The sequence below is a fragment of the Acanthaster planci genome, linkage group LG02, assembly GCF_054643075.1.
Source record: "Acanthaster planci isolate LZ-2023a linkage group LG02, COTS_SCS, whole genome shotgun sequence".
NCBI lineage: Eukaryota > Metazoa > Echinodermata > Asteroidea > Valvatida > Acanthasteridae > Acanthaster > Acanthaster planci.
In genome coordinates, this window is record NC_141778.1 from 30,039,244 (window position 1) to 30,062,017 (window position 22,774).

Genomic DNA, 22,774 nt, shown 5'->3' on the forward strand with positions numbered 1-22,774 from the left:
ATCAAAGCGTTATGTCTCGAATATCGAAAATGGATGCCGCCATGTTACTTGCCACTACCAGTGATAACTGGTTGTGCCTTCTCAGAGTACGAGCGGCCGACTTACGAACAACAAATCCAACTAGCTGTTAGATAGAACACGCCACCCAAACTCAGCCTACGAGTCTACAAACCCTATGAGGCTGGCCTGAAAAATTTTGCTGTCAAAGCAAATGCTTCAACATTTTCATTGCTAAAGTTGACTTTTGTTGCATGGGATGGCTAACAAACTACTGCAAGGGAAAATTAGTGATGTCCGCAAATGGAACTCTTACCCACAAACTGCAGCTTACTGAGAGCAAGGTCCACAGGTATTGTACTTTGTACATACACAATACACAGAGTAAGTTAGACGCCCCCCCGTTTTCACTTTGAGCTTGATGTATCCAGAATTCGAATAGATGTATCATCCCATGCGTTTGCCTTCATAAAATACCATTACACTATACTGGCTCTTGACTTTCTTGTTTTTTGGGGTTTTTTTAAAGAAAAGTTACAGAGTGGTTTTGAACACACAAGGGCAGGGCTGCATTTTGAAGTGGACCTCGGAGCCATCAATCATTTCTCCTGTATCTGAGTGCTTTTAGCTGACCTTGAACAAACATTTCCCTTGCTTGGCTAACTGACAGACAACGCCCGCAGTGTTGAAGGCGATACCTAATAACCCCCTGACCAGAAGATAAGCGACAAGGCCAGTGACGAAAAAATCGAACCTCCAGGAAGGACTTCCTGAAGGTTACTGCACTTTTAAGGAGTCTTATATAGGGGAAACTTTCACCATTGAAAAAGTACTTTATCCCGCTGGAGCTCGTAATTTCTTTATTTTAAAATTTTGGCAGCGGGTTAATGTTCACTAAATTCTTGGAATCAGTATGAAGCCCAATCGTAATTACTTGTACCCCTAAAAAGTAACTTCAGGTAGATTTTTAGTTAAGGGCCTTCTTGCTGTCTGCGGACTCTACTCCGCAATAAAGAAATGTGTGTGGACAAAAATTAGAGGGCGCCCTGACGCAGTTCCTATTGTTTATTTGTACAGTGGCATGGTACGGAGAATGGTGTTAGGACTATACGTAGTTAGTTTCTCTGAATATATTCACTGTTATTCACATTCAAATTTTTTGTTAATCAGTTGTCTGGAAAACAGGACTGAATGTGTGTGGGTTGTGTCTGTAAATTGACTAGATCTGAAACCCCGCAGGAAATCTTTGTTTGGTTATTTTGATACAAATTAGAATACCGGCGATTCAAAATAGTGCGCCTCCAGAGTTTGTAACGCGTTGACCAATCACAGTGCACAAAATCTGTCGACCCTCTCCAAACGCGCACTGGGCCGACAGATTTCTTACACTGTGATAGGTCAACGCATTGCAAACTCTTAGAGGCTCGCTATTGTGAAACCCCCGTATTAAGCAATTGACAAGCAAATTTATTTTTTTTTATTCAACTAACAATATTGCAAAAGATGGCTCCCCTTTTTCAAGTTTAAGATATTCCGCATCAGTTAGAAATGGCAGTACATGTAAGAAGTATACATACAGAGAAATGGGAACTCTTTTGTTTTCTACCTGGACAGTTGAAAACAATTTGTAGACGAAAATTACTCCTTTGAACTGACACCGAGTTTGCGGTGAAATGCAGCCTGGAGACCACTCTCAGCTTTTAACTTTAAAAGGGTCAACGGGGTCATTCGGATGCGGTTTTGCGCAATACTATAATCAACCCACCAAACTAAGGTTCAGCCTCTTCGTTCTTGGCTTTGAGTTAACTCCAAATTCTAGACCAGGCAAGGGGCCTCAGCCCTGGAGAGCTGTGTTGATTCAAGGATTTGACCTTAATTGCCCTTCCTACAAAGGTGTCTGTATTAACACAATGGGTGTCAATGTTATAGATTACGCGTGGGAAGAAAGTCTATTCGTAGGCATCCCGTGTTCGCACTTTCTCCTCGCACACTGTTCCACATTCATTGTAAAAAAAAAAGTATATCATGCGCATGCGTTGCCTAGTCAATACCTCCATCTGCTGTTCAACTTAATTTTTGATCTGTTGGGCCCGCGCGAGAGGCTTTCCTGTTGTCGATCGAAAAAGTCCGAAGCTCGACCCAAAGTTTGTTTGGACCAGGCGCAGAGCGCACCGTGTCGGGCGTTACAGCTGCTTGACGCCTCGGGGGCAGCCAGGCTAATATTATGAGAGAGGGTTTTTGAGGACAACTGCCGGGGCTTTTAACGCAAGATAAACCGGTCTTTTCCTCGCTCTCAGCTTTATACGCGTGATCTGTCAAAACAAAGATGTGTTGATGGTTTGTACATTGCTGATTATTTATAGGATTTATAACGAATGGGGTCAAGTTGGATTGTTCCCTTCAAATCGAGTCTGTGTACCACACAATTGCCTCCAAAACAAGGTGATGTCAAAGTCAAAGTCAATTGGCTTTAGACCGATGCGCATCGATAAGTGAAGTACTTTCTCCAGACTGAACTTTCTGGAAACCTCGGGACAGTCTTCTCTTTATTTTCTCAAGTGGTCGGCGGTCTTTTGATGTGAGCAGCTTAATTTATCTTCATGCGCTTGACACAATGTCTGTTCTCTACAAAAAAAACTTGGCAGTCTGACAAGATCTAATGGGCATGGGCTACTGAGTTTTCAACCGTACAATTCTCATTCTTCAGTCAATGTTATAACAGTTATGTCCTTACATTATTATTAATTTAACCATGAATGGCAAACCCTTTGATGGCAAACACCCGTCCATAAAGATAATACTAATTCGTACTGTCCACCAAAGAGGCGTGGCATTTCTGTCGTTTTCCTCTATCCAACTCACTTTATATCAGTCCAAGATAGGCCTATGTAGTGAGATCAGTCAGATCAGATTTGAATATGCGTGCACAACTACACCAACCTGCAAACAGGATTTGCAGAGACCTGTGACCGAGTCACAGGTCTGGCCTCTACAGGCCGGAAGATCGACCGCTTTCCAGAGGGTAAGTGTATTATGAAGTCAGTGGAAACTTACAGAAAGGAAACACTTAGTCTTTGATGGTGATGCAGCGGTAGTGATGGTGGGCGGATAAGTGATAGATGCCAGTATTATTACCCAAGAAAATACCACCAGGATTCCCATACCCACGGGAATTACTGTGCTAACATGTCCGGGGGATGGGAGAAATGGGTTGACCTGCGTACGTGCGTGTCACTGAACTAGGGGGGTGGTGGTTCTTGGCAGGCCTTTACCGCCAGGTTCTCACCCGGGGTTTAACTAAACACACATTCCATGAAGATTGCACTTTGTAATTGACTTAAATGGAAGAAATAACACAATTACCATGCCCTCTGGGGAAGAGTGGCCAAGTTCCAGATTCAGAAAGCTCTTCTGTATTCGTTAGGTGAAAAGTTTTGACAAGGGTGCATGCACTGTTGGCGTGTCATGTACTGAGGTCCTGATAATGCGCCTATGCCTTCGTGACTCAATAAAGGATGAACACATCGTCATCACCATAAACATCATTCTCGCGGCCAGTAATTTTCCACCAATTACAGAGAAAAAAAATGTTACGGCAAGCGGTTCTTTCACCTTTGGTGAATGTTCTTCTCTTTACACTCATGTTTAGTCCCTTCGTTTGTGAGAGAGCGACGAGGCAGACTTCAGCCGAGAACGGTGTTCTTCCAAGTAGCAGCGGGGCGATCGAAGAGGCATCGGCCCAGCTGAGCGCGCTCATCGTCACACTCATGGAGCGCCCAACAGAGCTGGTCTTTGTGCTGGACGCTACTCAGAGCGTACGCGCCAAACGCTTCGAGCAGCTCGTCAAGGCCTTCGCCCGGGACTTCGCCTCGCTGTTCCCGCTCGCGTTCAACCGGACGAGGGTGGCAGTCGTCGCGTTCGCGAGCTGCCAAAAGGTCCGGGTCGGAGTCGACTTCATCGGGGCATCTCCGGGCGATGATTTTTCGAAATGTGCTTTCTTTGAGGCCATGGAGGAGGTCGGCTTCATCGGTGGGCCGGGGTCGTGTTTGGGGACGGGTCTGTTGAAAGCCGAGGAAATTTTAGTGGCGGCAAGACCTGAAGCTAACAGGTAGGTCCTTAAAAATCCACACAGACAGTATTGCGCTTTACTTCGAACAGCGTGAATGCCATAAGCCTCAATAATTTTAGTAATAATAATTCTAAATGACTTCATGGGGCCGTCCGAGCAAGGTGTTCCAAACAAATACACAATACACGACAGGTATGCGATGGTGCGTGTGGCTGCATTCGAAAAACATAGTGAAACTGCGATACCAACTTTGAATCAATAGAACTCTGGTCTTTTTATTGCATGTACATAATGAGAAGTTACTCGTCCATAGCCTGTATAACGCTGCAGCTAGGAATCATTTGGAGACTAGGCCCAAATTAGAATGAATACGAAGACAAACACATCCAAGGGTGGAAAAATCATTCGATGGACAATGCTTGCAGCGGCTGGGTTGCAAATCAATGCTGCATAATGCAAGGCATGGACTTAGGCCGTGTCCAAAACTTGCGTGTATAGAGCTACGTCTATAGGTCCTTCCTGTTGCGAATGCGTGAGTGCATGTTGACAAGCGACTTATAGCCGAAGCCCAGGCAGGGGCACGTAACGGACATGTTAACCACTGTGAAAACAAACTCCCAACAATATTTTAATTATGTGTGCATGCATAAAGGCAATCGCAAAATGCCTTCTCTAATGGCTACAAATTGATTATGGAATCTTTGCCCGAAGCCGCTGCATTTTTGCAGGGCTAAAATGTCTTTTTTTATGTATGCTTTAGATTTGGATTATGAATTGATTACAGAATCCAACTTCTAGAATTTTTGTTGTCGTTGTTTGGTTTTAGTTTTGTTTGAAATACATATGTTTTTCTGTATCAAAGGTTGGTGGTCTTACTAACAGACGGCCGGTCACGCGGTACTGATTCTCCCACGGAGGTTGCAAGGCGTATGCGTCGAGACGGGACGACTGTCATCGCGTTCGGCATCAGCAAGGGTGCGAACAAGGACTTGGTTGACATAGCAACGGAGGACCAAGCGTTCCCCTTTGCCAGTTGGGAAGTTCTTGGGGTTTTGACATCTTTTCTTGCCAGAGGTAAAATAATTTTATCTCCCGTAAAAGACAGTCATAGGAACTACGCAATCTGGGATAGAATTTAGCACTCATGGTGTTTCCGCCCCACCCTGAAAATTAAATTACAATTACAGTTGGATTACTGTGGATGTGATGTATTATTATAAGATATGATTTATCATGGACACGGTGGTATCTATACGCTCTCAACTGCATACCCCCCCCCAAGTGACCGACACGTCAGCAAGCCTGCGTACTTAATAAAGAAGTGAAACAAAGGTTGTACGTCCCGGAGAGAGAGAAAAAAAGAACGACACGTAGGCCGCCCTAAATTCTTTTTGGATGTCTGGTATTGTACTTTCCCTTTGGGTCACTTTGTTGGTGGGTTTTCTGTAAACAGTTAATGTAAACAGTAAACAATGTAATTAAGAGTTTGCAAGAAACTTATTTCCTTATTTTATTTTTGGGCGCATTTTAAAAGAGTTTTAAAATAGCATTTCGAAAAAAATCTTAAAATCAGGCCAGAGTAGAATTTCCTTGGAACTTCGTTAAATTTCGCGAACGTAAACTAAAGATTTATGCGTTGAGGACTTGATGAAATTTTACGTTTTGCCAAATTTTAGGCAAATATATTGCTCTAGCGAGGTACATGTACTGGTGGGACAAATCAAAGTGCACCACGTCAGGAGACATTAACACAATAATAATCGTTGTCAAGATGCAGCACTTGGAACACTGAAATGAATCGTGTTTTTAGTGTGATTCGCCAACCAGATTTAGGTGGCACAACGCTCGTGGACATGTGGTGCGCGTGCGTTACGTGTCTTATCATGCGCCAATCCAATCCGTGACTTGGTCGCAAAAGCGGACGCGTGCCACGATTTGCAGGCTCCTATTGGACAATCGCTGAAGGTGTGCGTCAACTTCCGGTTCCGCATGGGTACGATCATTGATCTCCATTATGGGTACGATCTTGCTGCGCCATGTTACCGTAGTTCCCACGATGATCTAGCCCATTGATCTGTTGTGGAGATCAATTGATTTAACCCCCGGTATTGCATTCTTTAAATGTCTTACGCGTGACACAGATTTACGCGTGACGTGCAAAAGAATACGTTGGCGCGAGCGTGCAGCTTTTGAAATACGCGCGCTATTGACTTTGCGTTTACGTATATTCATCCTGAATAGCCAGTCAGCTTCATTTTTGTATTCAGCACGACTAGGGAATAGCGAAGGTACGCGCACGCAGCCCATGGAGTCGAGTTTGACGACGACCAGTGCATGTAACTCTAAGGCCGTGTCCGAAACAGGTTTCCATAGCTACGGCTAGGTCGATTGTCTACTCGTCTCCACGCATTTCCAATGGAGTGAAGACCTACACCTAGCTCTAGACAAGAGATTCGGATGCAGCCTATGTGCAGTGCGTATGCAGTGGGCGTGGTTTAAACTGAAGTGATGTCACATTTCACGAACCGGATAGGGTGTTGTGATTTGCCAAATGAACACGCGTGTCAAGCTGAAGAATGCTCATATGAGTGCGGTGCCTTCAAGTTTAAAAAATTCTTTTGACGTGTCTGATATCAATGGATGTAGTTATTGCGTTTAAGGCAAAAACAAACAAAACAAAAACAAAAAACGAGCAAAAACAAAAAAAAACCTAACTCAGCAGGCCTATATAAGCGCAGGCTTACGTCCGTCGGTCAGCTCGATTTCCCACCATAGACGTTTGTAAAGTGATTTTTGTTTAAAAAATCATCGGCTGCTCTTGACATATAATTACTGTAACTGACGCGCAACCTGCTTACACGGATAGACTGATTCCCGTCCGGTACATAGTCTCAAGACGTCTTACATACGTCCTCCGTACGTAGGGACCGGGAGCGAGAAACCGGAGGAATCCTGCCGGTTTTATGAACATGAAGAAACAAGCCCGCTCAATGCACCAATCAAGCAGAAGCTGACAAAATTTTGCTTTTCTTTCTTCGTTACCGAAAATAACTTCACCATAAGTTGTTTATTTATCTGAAATAACCACTTATTTGAATACATTGCCAACATTTGATTTATCGATAATATTCCTTAAAAAAGTTATCGCACTGTGATCAAGAAAGGATTAACGAGGATAACTACTTGTGGATTATTTGCCTTACCGCTTGAACTGGTCGTACAAAAATTTAAATATTCAATAATGAAATAGTTCGCATACGTACGGTGAGCTGCAGCAAGCTAGCTGTTCCAATATGATAGGGATGGGGACCAGTCCATCCACGCGGATTTAATCTTGGACGACATTTTCAGGTGTCATACCGGTACTAAAGATCAGGCACTTCTGAGTGAAAGCGGTTCCTTTGTTACTGTGGTAGTTCTGTCATCGTGCACATTGTATCGGAAATTTTGCGTTGCCAGTAAGCTCACAATCGGTATTATTCACCGGTAATCAGTGACCTAAGGCCTTAAGATTAATTTAAAAGATGTAATTTTTCTGAATAAATTTCCTCCACCATATCTGTCATTGCCTATCTTCTCTCTTTCTAACAATTTCTTCAAGGCCACCCTGCCTATAGATATCCATTGCTGGGTTGCCATATGTCATTGTCACAAGGGTCAAAGGTGTCTATAAGGACGCTTTTTAATTTCAAAAGTGCGCATTTTTCTTTGGACTCAAAGTACGGATTTCGCAGAAAAAAACTTGCTTGCGTACGTGAAGCGCGCCCCCTATCTCCATTATACTGAAGCGTATAAGGGCCACTTGCAAGATATTATCTCGCCGCGGCGACTTACTTTCTCGCCGTGGCGAGTTAGCTGAAACCAGTTCAACTTGCTGCATATTAATACTCAGTCTGGATACCAGACCCAATGATTCCAACTACTCTTCTTATCAAGGGTCCTGTATCACCCAACACTCCTGTGACCAACACTCCCCCAGATTTCCGGGAATAGTCGAACCATTCCGAACTTATTGTCCATATTAAATTCAGTTTACCGTCAACATTTTTTTCTTTTATGCTCCTAAAAACTGTAAAAATGGTTACAAATTGTTAAAATTGGTAGCCAAATAGAAGGGGAAAGGAGAAAGACCATTTGCATGGTATAGTTAATTTACGGGCATTTCCGGCCTCGTTTGTACCAAAAACTGGTATACCGGCCCTAATTAATGGCTCGTAACCAGCTTCTTTTTCAAAAGCGTCATAAAAGTAGTCTACTCTATCTTCGACCAATAACCTTTTTAGTTCCATCAGTCTGACTTGTCTTGTACATTTCGCGTAGGGGGTCTACATCTTCAACTAATTCATTGTATCTATTTTCAACATCTAAAGTTTCAAATGTTTCTCGTTCCCCATCTGGAGCCACGGTAAAAGGTAAATCATCTTCTACAACATCACTGTCGTTGGTAAACGGCATTTCGTGTTGCGTTGTATCAAATAATATATCCTCCCAAGCTAAGGCTAGGTCTCGTGGGTCGTCTTGATTTGCTTCTTTTCCTCGATCCAATAGAGCAATGTCCTCTGGGTCAAATCATCCTTCTGTCATATTACTTTTACTTTAAAATAAACCGATTTTTAAGCGGTGGGTAAACTCGCTGGCAAGATACCCTGCGACACGCGCCAGCCTTGTGTGGCTTACGCACCGCTGGCAACGGCGATCATTTTGGCTGCGTCTTCTACGTTCAGTTTGCGCAAATTTTGACAAAGCTTAACAATTTTTACCTAGCATGGCGTATGCCATAGAAATGTCACTGACTACTGCGCCGTGATAGATCGTGTTGGCGATCCCGTTTATGTTGATGTTTGCGTTACTCATTCTTATTATACACCGTTTTTAAACTTGGCTTTTAAACCTGGCTTTTAAACTTGGCTTTTAAACTAGGCCTATGCTTTTAAACTTGGTTTATAAATTACTCCATGTCTAGAATTTCTTGGTCCAAAATTTCGGTTGGGGTAAAGTCGTTTGAACTTTTGGCGGTGCTTGAAAAGTTTGGACTTTTGCCGGCGTTGACTCGTTGGGCCTAGTTTTCAAAATCAAGTATAATGCGAGTCCTCCAATCGCTAAACCGCCTATAATTAAATTTCTGTTCTCTGAAACGGTTTTATGAATTTTATTTTCTTTTTTCGTTTCGGGCTTGGATTCGCCTAATTTCATTTTGGCCAAGTGTTGTTTCATTTTCTGATTGTGCTCGGCCAGTCTTTTGCCCCTTTTCGACGCGCTTTGGGTTTTTAACTTTTGTCACAGTTTGCTCCTGGCTCTTTACCAGACTCGGTGCTGGGGATGGTGCTGGTGTCGCTGCTTGTGATACTTGTTCTTCCGTTGACATCTTGTTTTATAACAGACGTATTTTCATTAATAGCTAAACGTTTTGTTATTTAAGGTGGCCACCAGGGGTGACAGGTAAATACCATATTTGAAGCACAGCTCGCTGAGAAAATGTCCCATTGTCTGGATAATTATGGGGTCGCTATTTAAATCTTCTTCCGATTTTAAATTTACGTTGAAACCTAAAAATTCAATAGGAGTGGCAATTCCTAAAAGTCGCACATACAAACTTAGAGTCGAGTTGCCAAGTATTTACGATTTCTTTCCCAAACCGGACCTCGTATAAATTAAATAATTTTTCTTGATCTGCCGGGGTTAGAGCTTCGATGTCCTTAAGGGAATATTCTTTGGCTAGTAGGTATTTTGTAAATTCGCCCAAGGCCACTTTTCAACATAGTCTATCTTTTACGCCGGGATTAAGTTCGGGTTTTTTTTAATCGACTCTTGAATCGGCGAGTATATTTTTGATATCGTCCATTTAATTTATGGATTTTAAAATTGTTGAACGTGTGCTTAGCACGGAGGTATTCTAAATTGTAGTAAGTCAAATTTAGGGTGATAATTAGCTCGATAACTAGTTGAATTAATTGTAGCATTGCTGTTATTTAATTACAACAAAATAAAAAATTGCTCGAGCCAAGCTGCATTAGCTTAGTTCAAGCAAAATTAAACAAATGTTAAACAAATAATAAGTAGTTTATTCTAGCTCATTAATTAGGTTTGTTTTCAACTAGCTTATCAGACTTTCTCTTGCAATTACAACTCCAACAACAGAGTACACGATTTGACTTAATGTGACCTATAGAGTTGCTTAACCTTTCAATTGTACATAGGTCAATTTTTTTTCTCTAAAAGCTGCATTTTTACTTTACAATCTGAATAAAAGCAACATGGATAATCTTCTATTGACCCGCGGCAAAAGTCAGTGTCAATAAACCTGTCGGAATCAAATCGATTATAGTTCTTGTCGTTCCTGCGGCAATCGCGAATCCATCTGCTCATGGTTACTTCTATAGAATTACTGCACAATTTACATTGGTTTCTTCGCCTACCATGCACACAAATGAAAGCGCCATTACATTGAAACATTCATTTCTTCGCCAGCCATGCTCACAGATTGAAGCGCCGTTACATTGAACGCATTGATTTCTTCAAATTTTTTTGATACAGGTCAATCGCCTCGTTTAATTCAAGTTTTTCTCGATTCCAGTCACATGAATATACGTTGTCATCGGTATAAATCCAAAGACGCTCCAAATAAGTTTTATTTTTAGACAACGTTGGACAAATTATCACGACCACCTCAAATGCAAATTTATATTCGGTTTCTAATAGGTCTAAAATCCACCTTGTTTTACTGCTACCCGTTTTACCCACGGTTAAGGCGCAATGAGGAATTTGATACATGTTCCCATTCATTTATTTTAAATCCGATTTAATAAACCAAGCTCTTAAAATTTCCATTCTCTATCGTCAAGTGCGAGTCCATTACCAAAAATACGTACATCATTAACGGCCCCGCAATCTCAGCGGTTCTTTCCATTTGTATCGAAATGTTGCCACCTCCGCATAATGGCCTACCTGACCCGTGTGCAGAATTATCGTCAGAGCTTCTAAAATCTAGCCAGAGTCCATATTGTCTTTTAAATAACTTGCCATGTCAACGCCCGTTAAATTTAGGTCCTTGACTATTGCTCTACCAGCTTCACTCTCTGAATCTCCAAAATATTTATTAATTTCGGCAAAGTGCTGATATTCGAAAAGCCCCTGCGAATATAGCTGATTGGCTTACCTTCAACCGTGACGACACATTTCCTGATGCGCGGGTTATAAAGTTTTTGCAGGTTCTTTACGTTCGGATCTTTAAAAAGTATTAAGACACCTTTTAAACTTTTAATTGTCTGCTCGATACTAATGTTCCACAAACGTGTCCGATTTGTTAACCGCCTGGTAATATGTAACGCTATGCATCCAAGGGCGAAAGACTTAATTTATTTTGCGAGACTGTGAATAGCAGATGCTTCTCAGATCTAAATAACTGCTGTTTATTAAAACGCTGCGTTTTTCAAATACACACCTTTTATAGGCCTCGTGTGACAACCTTTTTTCGGTTACGATTTTTGTAACTCCTTTCGCCTTTTTCAAATTTTGACGCTCGGTTAAGATCGAGTACATTTTTGGACGTATGCAGACGACTTCCGATATTGTTTGCCGATGATGTTTTTATTTTTCGGATCGTAAAGTATATGATCCCATGGATAATTGCTCAAATCGAAAAAACTACGCTTTTTACGCAGGGACTCGGTGAAATCGTCGGTTTGAATCTCGACTAATAAACTGTCCATATTTGTATATAATAGACAGACGTCTGAGCCAAAGTCGGCTTTCAACTCATTGTAGTAAAAGTCTTGCATTAGAGTCTTGGACAAGTCTAGCACGATTACGCCGCAGTAAATGGGCTTATTTAACTTTGTTTTTATGCGATACATTTCGACAAATGAGAGCTTGCACTCTTTAAACGGGGTAGTCGTTTTATAATTTGGTTTAAAAGTTAGTTTCTTATACCTTTCGGCGTCTTGTACATCTCTCAGCAAATTTCCATCGTCTTTCCAAAGACCGAATTATTCATCAATTTGAAAAGGGCTTTTTAAAAATCGAACTTGGCTAATTTTCTCAATTCTGTGTTTTTATCGATGTAACTCTTCATCCAAGGAGCCTGTTTAAAATACATTGCTCGGTGAACTTGTTTTAATTCTAAACCGAGTTCCAGATATTTTTGTAAAGTGCGATAATGAACCACGTATTTGTTTTTGTGCTCAAAGTGGATACGAGCTTGTCTATGGAACTAACCCTCTCCCCGTTTTCTATCAAATCTTTTTGGTATGCTGACAACCATTCGTTTGGCACCGAAATATTTTCAGGTGCTAGTGGGAAATTGATATGTTTGTCATGTAAATGTTTTGGGTAATCCAAGGTTACTTCGAGCACATAGCCTTTTGTCGCCTTTGGGGAAAGTTTCGAAATGTACTCGGGAGTAAATTTACCCGTGTCTTGAACCCATCAAAAATTTTTGAAAGGTAAAGGCTGACTCATGGCCCATCCATATAAACTATTTGCGTCTAAATACATGATGCAACAAGTCGGTTTGCTAGGGTCGTAGTCTTTTAAATCTGGATTATTTGCTTTGGCGTAGCCGCCTCGTTTAGCCCTTTCAAAAAGCAGATGCTTGTCGATGGTTGTCAAAAGCTCCAACTCCACGCCAGAGTGCTTTAAAAGAGCATCCCACGAAAGCCCCAGAGACTTGTAGTAATTGGCCGGGTCTAAGCCGTAATGTTTTTTGCACACTTGGCGAAAGTTTTCAAATGCGCCGGCTAAAAGTAAAGTGTCTTTCTCGACATATGAATTGTTGTAGTCTCCCAAATTTTGACATTCGAAAGTTTTCCATACATTTTGTGCTCTTGTGTATTCTTCGGGAGTAACGGACTGCTGCTTCAAAGTGCTGTCAAATGCGGCTAGAGGGGCAGGTCGGTTTCTTCAAATCAATCAAAGGAGTCGATATACTCGTTAGGGTAAATTCCCTTCTCTAAAAGTAGGCTCGTATTATTTGGGAGCCTTTTGCGAAGCAGGTTGAAATCTTCGGGTGAAAAATTTTTTACTAACCGATCTAACGAAGCTGCCATAAATTGAAACGATTCTTAAAAACGAAGTTGATCAAAGCTAACTGAAATGTAATTATTCGTGTTTTTAGCGATGACGTTAATTTTACTTCCGTTGAATGCTTGGGGACCCTGCATAATTAAATGCGCACGGCGTATTTTTCCAAGTTGTGCAAAATCACTGGAACAGGCGTTCGATAAGGCACGACCCGTAACTTGAGATTGCAGTTGGCATGTGCAGGACCTCGAGATTTACCCGTCACGTGACAGTGATCTCTGACTTTACGAAATTTATTGATGGGCTTTTCGCAACTCATACAAATGTAGTCTTTGAAACCGTGGTCGTTTAAAGAACTAAAAGCGGCCTTTTTTGCTTTTAGTTTTGGGCTCGTCCGGGATTTGACATTGGCAATGTGACTCTTTGGTTTTGCCGATGGGCCTCTCGCAGACCCAACACACTTTACACTCGTCGTAGATTTTTTGTAACTCACGCGACCAGGTTAGGGGCTTGGGATCGGCAAATGTTTTGTTGATTGTGGCAACTTCTCTGGAAAGCGACTGCGCAAATCTAACGCCCACGTCTCGGCCTCTGCATGTTTCGCGACTGGTACATACACCGTCACATCTGACAACCGCATATGAATAGCCGCATGGGATGTGAATTTGTGTTTTTAACGTGTTTAATTCTTTTGGTAGCAGATGTTCCAAAACAGATTCGAAATCTGCGTAGGTGACAAAAGGGGCGTCCTGCTTGTTCTTGTAATTTTCAAATTTGAGAATATTTTTGCCCTTCTCGGGAAGTACCACCTTTCAGAGCGCCGTGTCCATTCCTTGACAATCTTCTTTGTGTCTGTCTAGTCTTTACTTAGTTTGAAAGTGAGACAGGCATTTGAAACACCCGTGTCATTTAGCTTTATGTTTAGTAGCATCGCACACTAAACGAGAGAAACTTTTAATCCAACAGTAATGGGCTGTTTCACCTTTGGTAAAGTAGAGTAAATTGACGGGCTCGTCTGTTTGTTTATTTTGTAAAGTATATAAATGCCGTCTTTCTTCGTATAACCAAACACGTGAATTGCCAAGTTATTCTGCGATTCGACTCGTGGAATCTGTGACAAGGGTGTTGGAAAGTCCACTTTTGTGAAATTTAAGCCGTCGGCTATCGTTTACGTCGAGGTACGTTCGTTGTTTATTTTGTAATTTGGGTTGGTTTCTAACTGATGTTTGACATTGTCCAAATATAATTTTAAAGCAGCTCTCAGCGCCCAACGAATACACTCTGAGTCACTTTTGTTTTGAGCGTTGATAATTGCTTTTTTGTCTGCTAAATATTTTGGGTTGAATTTTACCACGTTGATATAAAACGCGACGACTTTGTAAAACACCCAGCCCGAACCTCGCTGCTCGCGAGCTTCGACGTCCTCTAAATGTTTAGCCATTTGTTCGTTTAACACATCTTTGACTTGTCCAGAAAATACCACATTTTTTATTGTGAATGTGAAAACGACAAATTTAATTTCGACGCCGGGCTTTTCCATTTTGAACTTGACCTTGATTACCGTTTGTAACTTATAAGAGTTTAACTCTTTTAACTCGGCCAACGCTTTATCTTCGATATACTTTGCGTAAAATTCGAAAAAGTGAATCAATTCGTCGTCAAAGAAAGAAGGTACAGAGTAGTTAGGAAACGGGGGGTACCGGAAGCGAGCTGACCCCTCCTAACCTCATCGTCCCATTTTTGCAGTAATCGAAAACCGAGGCTCGTTAACATTGAACGTTGGTCTTTTTAAAATCGAGTTTGATTTTTGGATTTTGGGATTGTAGGGCTTTTTAAAAGTTTTGAATGGTAGAGTCGGAGGGTTGCCGGGCTTTGGTTTTTAAGATATTGGGGGGGACGATGAGGTTAGGAGGTTTGGGTTGATCCTGAACCCCCCGTTTCCTTACTTCTAACCTTGATAAGAAGAGTAGTCAGAATAAATGGGTCTGGTATCTACTTCATTCTTTATTAGTCTAGGTTTCGAGTGTTTTATAATGAGCTGGCGGTACTGGTGATGGACGAGATCCTGGCCTCCATAGGTCTTTCCGATGAAGTAATGAAAAATGCGACGCCCGTCAAACAATGCGACGCCGGTTAAAAAATACGACGCCCGTTGAAAAATGCGACGCCGGTCGAAAAATGCGACGCCCGTCGAAAAATGCGACCAGATGGCACACATGGAACACCATCTTTTTGTATTACACATTTGGGAACCAGGTCAAACAATCAGAAAGAGCGGGGCCAAGTTCTAGTTGGTAGCGGTCAGCGTAACGCGCGCATACAGTCGCGATGTGTATGGAGATCGCGCGTTATACGGACCGGTACATCATTTCCAGAAAAAAAAGTGAATGTAAAAAAGCCGGGTCGCCGCACCACTTTGGATCCAGCTCCTCACCAGAAACTGGAACTTGTTTTTTTTGCCTAGGCCTTTGTAATAAATGTTCAGTTTTACTTGTTGACTCCGTGTCCCAGTCTTCTGCTTAAACTTAAAAGGTGTTAGATGTCATTCGTCGAGAGAACAAGATGGGAATATTTGCATTTGTCACTTTTTTTTCCTTCGAAGCAATTACACAATACTTACGTCATCATTCGAGCACTGTATATTACATGGACTGCCCATGCCACACTCTGCACATTCAACCTCGTTTTCTGAAACGGGAAACTTTTACACTACATGTACTCTGTGATGAAATGAGAACTACGTGTGTATGGTTCAGTGAACAATTTGTTCAACGAATTTATTGACACTCTGTAATGCAACTCTTCATTACATAACTTTCACATATTAACAAGCATACAAACAATCTGCCATATGCAGGAAGATATGAGACGGAGAGAACCCTCCCCCTGCTTTGTGTTGGTCATTGTCTCGCAGGAATCTGGGGAATTCCTTTCAGACATCTTGGGGGATGTGTTAAGTAACAATAGTCTGGAATGTGTACAGGAATTGGACATGTTGGGGGGGGTACCCCTCGGTCTCATTTCTTGCTGGGTATACAATCTGCACGGTGTTATGCGGTCTTTGCAGCATTTGTTTACAGTGAAAAGGTGGAATATTGTTTACAAGTGAATTAATTTTTTTACGAACATTTGCACTGCCACAAGCATTACCGTTCATGTTCTTAGCCAAAGTTAGTGAGTAATGTGATACCTGAGTACGGTAAGTGAAATTAATCTATTTAATAACTTTGCAGAACACCTGTACATGTATATAGGTTTAGGCCTAATGTAACGTTTAGCAAGAAAGGAAACCTTTGTGGCTTTGCCCTTTTCACTACACAGACCACTACTTGGTTAAACATTAACTTGGACATGTAAGAACTCTGAAGAGTGGCTTTCACCAACAACACCCTCGGTTGTCAAAAAAGTATGGAAAATTTGTGTTTAAAGAAATGCACTTCTCATTGCAATTAACCAAAAAGAATTTCAACTGGTTAATAAATACACATTCATTTAAGAGGAATGGAAAGTCACACACAATTTGCGGTTACCTTTGCAGCATGACCCTTCAAGAAGGTCATGTGCTACTTAAGAATGTTTACATAGAGATGGTTTACACTACTAGTAGGTGATAACCTGAAAGAAATACACGTATTCTCAGTTAACAGTTTGTACGATGTAGTGCTACTCCTAACTTTTTCCACGGCGCATTTCTGTACTCTATCATTATTACCGATACAGGATGACTTAGGGGCTGAAGACAATCCCAGTCATCGAAACATACAGAAAGAGTACTGCAATATAAAATATGCAGTGATTTCTCAATGCGATCAAGAATTGATTGGATTGAGAAATGGGAATGGTACTTGGATGCTACACCTCACACTTCCACTTATCAAGAGAACACTGCAGAAGGACATGTTGACGTGAAGGACACAGCCTCCATATTTCAAGATTACCACTATGGTGGTCATTTTCTTGCACGTATTACAGTCCTTCTTTAGATCAAGTTTGCCCATCACAAGGCATTAAAGGCATTTTAAATTAAGGGCTGGACAGAGGAGACAGAAAGAGGGAAATACAGGGTAGGAGCACAATCAAGTAGTGGCAGAATAAGAACAACGATGAAAGCATTAAGAAATGAAAATTAAACATTAAGTTTAAATTGTCTTGATAAAAAGGCCTAAGGGGAGGTGACATAACCGAGAATTGTTCGATATTTCTCTCCACACAGACCACTCATTAGTGTTGCAACACACAACATTCAAGTCTGGTGGTTATTGAGGATTTATCAAGAAATTCTGTGACCAGGAGAATGTGATACCAAGTAATCTATTCATATTTGGCAGTTCATGAGTTAGATGTTACCGATAGCAAGGGTGCTACCTTATTACCATGCTAACAGCAATGATGAAAGATTATTGGCCATGCTGAAAGCAATGGTGCAAGACTATTGACCATGCAGACAGTAATTGTTCAAGACAATTGACCGTGTTGACAGCAATGGTTCAAGACTATTGACATTGCTAATGGCAATGGTGCTACACTGCTCACCATCTGACCGACCATCGACAGCAAGAAAAAAAGTATCAAAGACAATATCAGAGAAAGGAAACAAAATGAACAGCTTTCAGGTCAGAAGATGCCCTCCAATGAAGATGGTTCCATCCACCCCTGGAAGGTGGCAGTCATGAAGAATGGAACCATCGTGGTGGGTGATATGACGAGGATGGTGCAGACTGAATACAGGTCCATTGATGGTGAACTCAGATGTACCACACCATTGAAGATTCAAGATTAACGTGTTCACCATCAAACCAACCATCAATGATCAGGCAGTCAAATCCTGCACATGTGTATGCAGCAACGTACAGCTCAGGAATTTACGCTGCAGGGTACAACGCTGACTATGCTGGTGACACTGAAGACGGCTCTCCCTACAAGGCTGAGGGGGGAGGGAGGGATGGATCACTGAGACAGATCAGTAGCTGGTAGTTGCTAACTAACAGTCAAGACACACCACAAGGTGTGAAGTATAGAAGAATATTGGAACGCAACCACTAATGGTAATGGTGATCTCCGACACACCATACCAGTGAAGATACAAGACTGCAGCGTTCACATGGTCAGTCAATCAAATCCTAAGCCATTTTTATACAGCAACAGCCCGGGCATCTACATTGCAGGGTACAATGGTGACTGTGCTAGTTGTGTCATCCACAGTGACAAAGAAGACGGCTCTCCCACTAGGCAGAGGTGGGGGGGAAGGGGGCTTTGTCACGGGGACAGATCAGTAGCTGGCAGTCACTGACTATTATTATTATTGGTCAAGACACACCGCAAGGTGTAAAGTACAGAAAACTGGACACAGGATCATAAATGGGCAACTCTGACATGCAGTACCAGCCAAGACTCCAGACCACCGTGTTCCCCATCAAACCAACCATCAATGGTTAGGCAGTCATATCCTGTGCCGGTTTATGCAGCAACAGCTCGGGCATTTACATTGCAGTGTACAACGGTGACTGTACTTGCCGCACCATCCACAATGACACTGAAGACGGCTCTCGCAACTAGGTCGGGGGGGGGCTGGTCACCAAGACAGATCAGTAGCTGGAGGTGGCTATTGCTCAGTCAAGATGCACTGCAATGTTTGAAGAAGATGGCATCGTAATCCACCATCAACATTTCCAAAGTACATCTTCCTGTTGAAAGAAGGAAATGAAGCATCGATGATTGCATACTTACTGAGACTGATGGCTGTCCTTATGTATTAAACCAAGTCATTTTTTGGAAGTCCAGTCCCATTGACAAGTCATTTTACTACCAATCAAGTCACACTCACAAGTCATTTTTTTGGGGGGGGGAATTCCACATACGGACACCAATAATATTTCCCTACAGTGATCTGTTGGCCATCTGAAAGTCAAATTTAGCAGTGAAAATATTGGGGTATTCACTTAGAAAACACTTTTTTTCAGACCAGACACATAGGGTTTGTGCACGGGGTGTCAATTGGTGTCTCCATACAGAATTCTTTCCTATTTTTTCCACAAGCCAAGTCACACTGACAAGTTCTCTCCAGTCAGGTCACAAGTCATTTGTTCCCTCAAGTAAAACAAAACAAAAACAAAACTGGCAGGTACTATTTGCATAACTGAAGAGTGCCAGCCAGCCTATAAGCCCATTCCACTCTGCCTTGTCAAGGGAAAAAAATGTTTACATCAAAAGTGATATTGTATAAAGTTTTATAAGTTGACTGAAGAAACTTCTTACATGCACAGCACAGCACTTAAAGATGTTAAATTTCAATTGTCAAAGTGCAGATTTTGTCTACGTTTTAACATTAACATTGTGCACAAAGATAAACACTGTCAACTAAAGACTGGAGATCCATGCGAGTGGAGCACTGCATGAGACATTAACATGCATGAACACACAGATGCAACAGGGTCTACTAATAAAAGGGAACTTTTAATCGTAGCAAATAGTATTGAAGTGCACAACCGAGCATAGAGAGCAGAGTGCATAAAGACTGGGGCTCTCTTCTTTTACAGCAGTGTCTGGTTTCACTTAACTTTCCACCTGTGATTCGATGGCTTTTAAGTTGTCTGTTGTTTCTAAAACTTTCAATTTTTCCATATTTTGACGAAATCTGTATCATGACATGAGATTTTTTTTTACTCCAGATCTTGTACAATTAGGTTGCAGACGTCGATTGACAGCTCATCTGGTGAAACACAATTGCACGGTCATGATGTACTTGGTTCCTGGCTTGTTATGTAGAATATTTCTATCCACAAAATCACTGTGATTGGGAACCACTGACTAACATTATAGATTTGAATTCAAGGCAGTGTGATAAATGTGCCCAGCGCTGCTGACACTCCAGTGTTTCAACAATCATAAATGCATGCAGGTGCAGGCAGCATGCAATGCACCACATGCAAGCTTGGCAGCCTTGTTTGTAAGGCTACTAAAGGGACAGAGCTACACGTGCATGCTGTGTGCATAGAGATGCACAGAAGTGAAAATAAAAATATTCCCCATTGTATTCTCTTTTCCAGCATTTTCTTTTGAGCCAAAAGGGAAAAAAGGAAAAAATGCAATTTCCAGGGTTTATTTTAAAAAAACCCACAAAACAAGGAAATCCGGATAAAACCGGGAAAGTGGCATCTCTGGTGTACAATGCCATTTCGTGTAGCAATCTTTTGTTTATTGTCACAACAAATCGCATCGAAAGCCATTTAAATTTTCCACCATTACCAATTGTGTGATAGGGAATTTGTCATTCCTCTCAGGGGCGAATGCGAAATACATGTTCATTCTCTTTCTGTTGCAAATTTCATCATTTTCATGCTTAGTCGCAGAAAATGGTTAAAACTTAGAAATACAAAGGATTTAGGCCTATAACAATTACCAGTATGAATTCCACTAATCTGGGCCTTGGTCCTAGTATGTAACTGTCCAATTCTGGCATTAGATTGAAGCACTATTGTGGGTGAATAAGCATATTGTAATTTTTACCATTAAATTAAGAAAATTATAAGAAGTGATATTGGATGACCTTTGACCCAAAATGTCGGTGACGAAAAGATAAATGATAACAGTTCTGTCAAGGAAAATCATTTCACAATTTGGCTGAAATCAGGCTTACATTAGACCGTAGGGCAGTCCAAGCGAATGTAAACTAAAGACTGACTCTTAATATCACTCACCAGAAAACATGAATATACCAGGTGGTTTACCAATGTTTGTGATGATTTCTTTCGGCAGAAATCCCTCCACCGAGTCCATCCGTCTCGTACGTGGACAGCAGCCGTTGCCACGGACTCTGCCGTTCAGAGACTGGAGACCCGGCGTGTTGCGATGCCCGAGCTCGGTGCGCGTGCCACACGGACATCGGGACGTTTGGGTGCGTCTGTCCGCCCGGCTACACTGGCGATGGAAGAATAGGAAATTGCTCAGGTTAGTGAGAACCAGAAATGTATATCTTAAGTTAACAGACTGTTGGAAAAAGCAAATATTTGCAAACTTACCAACACGAGCCCAAGCTGGAAAATTTGACGTGGCTTTAAAAGTTTTTGAGAACAGCGGCTGCTCGGCGCTTTCCCCAAACTTATGCAAATGTACCGGTGAGGGCGCTTCATCAAAATAACAGGTTGACAAACACGTGGGTTTTTCGCCTTCGAACTGTGTCGGGGCCGGGGCCGGGGAGGTATACCTACGAGTAGTACAAGGTGACAGTACAACTGGCACCTTGGGCCCGGCATGAAAGACCCTTTAGCTTAGTTCCTCAAAAAGGACAGGCTGTTCCAGTGGCCCTTAGCAATTTTGGTGAGATTTCTACGTATGAACAACTCTAATTTTTCCCTAGGCTTAAAGTGGCTTATTAGGGGCCTACTATCAGAAAGCGAAAACATCATAATTCACGCAAAAGTACACTTAGCCCTAGGCCTACATGTGCTGTGTATGACACTTACAATTTTTCAGACCAGCCTCGTAGACTTTGTCAGGGCCGCAGCAATTGTGATGTCCGGATATATGGAACTCCTTCCACGATTTTAATTTCGGGGATTGTAAATTTGGGACCCTGTTCCTATAATAGAAGGGAGAGCAACATTTTAGCTTTTGAATTCAAAAGGGCAGGGTTTTGAGGGAAATTATTATGAGATAAAACTGTGTTTCAACACATGACGCATGGTGGATTCAAATTTGCCTGGCTGGTTTTTCAGTAAGAAGTCACATTTTCTCAATTTACAAATTGTAATTTCCAAAAAATAGGGTCAGCGCAATAAGGAGATTGTTGCCTTTGTTTTTTGGGGGGACTTACCAGTTTCATGAGTTTGCAAGATTAAAATGACAAAAAGGGGGGGGGGTCCCCAAGTACAATCTCCTTAATTTCAATACATGTTCTTCCCAAACAATAACAGTAACCATTAGGCCCCAGCTGGGAAAATATAGATCAGTTAATTTTTGCTAGGCAAGTCTGACGGGAGATTCACTTTACTGCAGGCATTGACAGGTAGGCCTACCCCCCATTTCTTTTCTGCATGTATAATGAATGTAACAAAGTTGGGGATCTCCATATACGGAACTCGATCTATCTTTCCGAAATTACGATATGCCTGTTTGGTTGAAATCAAACTTTGGAAGTTACTGACTATTCGAAAGGATTCAGTTTTAAGGGAAGTGAATCTCGACATGTATACAAGACTGAGAGGATAATGCCTGCTATGACATCATCTCTTGCTGGCATTTGTGTTGATCAAGATTTATTGTAGTGCAGTAAAGACCTGTTTGAAGTTCATGTGATGTCTGGGCCCAATGTCATGGCACTTCTAAGCACATAACGTTACACTTACAGAGGCTCTGTGTATTTCGTGAAACCGTTAAGCAGCAAGCACGGAAAATTTTGCTTAACATAGTGACAATACAACGGAAATCTCTATGCGCACACAACCGTAAGTACAGGCACAAAAATGTTCTGCTGTAGTATGCACAACTTTTCTGCTAACTTTTTCGCAGCTCGGTGAAATTGGGCCTAGTTCTGAAAATGGCATGGAAGTTGTGTGCACGACATGCATGTACTCAGCAGGGTTTGTGTTATACTCACAAAAGAAGGTTGGTCCCTAATACCCACCAGGACAATCATAAGTATAGAGCATGCTCATTTCATTGAAGTTCGTTTTAAAAAATCTTTAGAAATGT

At 41.8% G+C, this 22,774-nt stretch overlaps 1 protein-coding gene across 1 annotated transcript in view; it reads left to right on the top strand.

Moving 5' to 3' along the window:
* The first annotated feature begins 3,351 nt into the window (after window positions 1–3,351).
* LOC147800127 (sushi, von Willebrand factor type A, EGF and pentraxin domain-containing protein 1-like) overlaps window positions 3,352–22,774 on the top strand; it is a 46,800-nt gene continuing 27,377 nt past the window's right edge. The window contains exons 1-3 of the mRNA XM_087132613.1: window positions 3,352–4,105; window positions 4,929–5,140; window positions 20,840–21,031. Coding sequence (XP_086988739.1) covers window positions 3,585–4,105; window positions 4,929–5,140; window positions 20,840–21,031 — 925 coding nt within the window. The 5' untranslated portion in view covers window positions 3,352–3,584. The remainder of the gene's footprint in view (window positions 4,106–4,928; window positions 5,141–20,839; window positions 21,032–22,774) is intronic.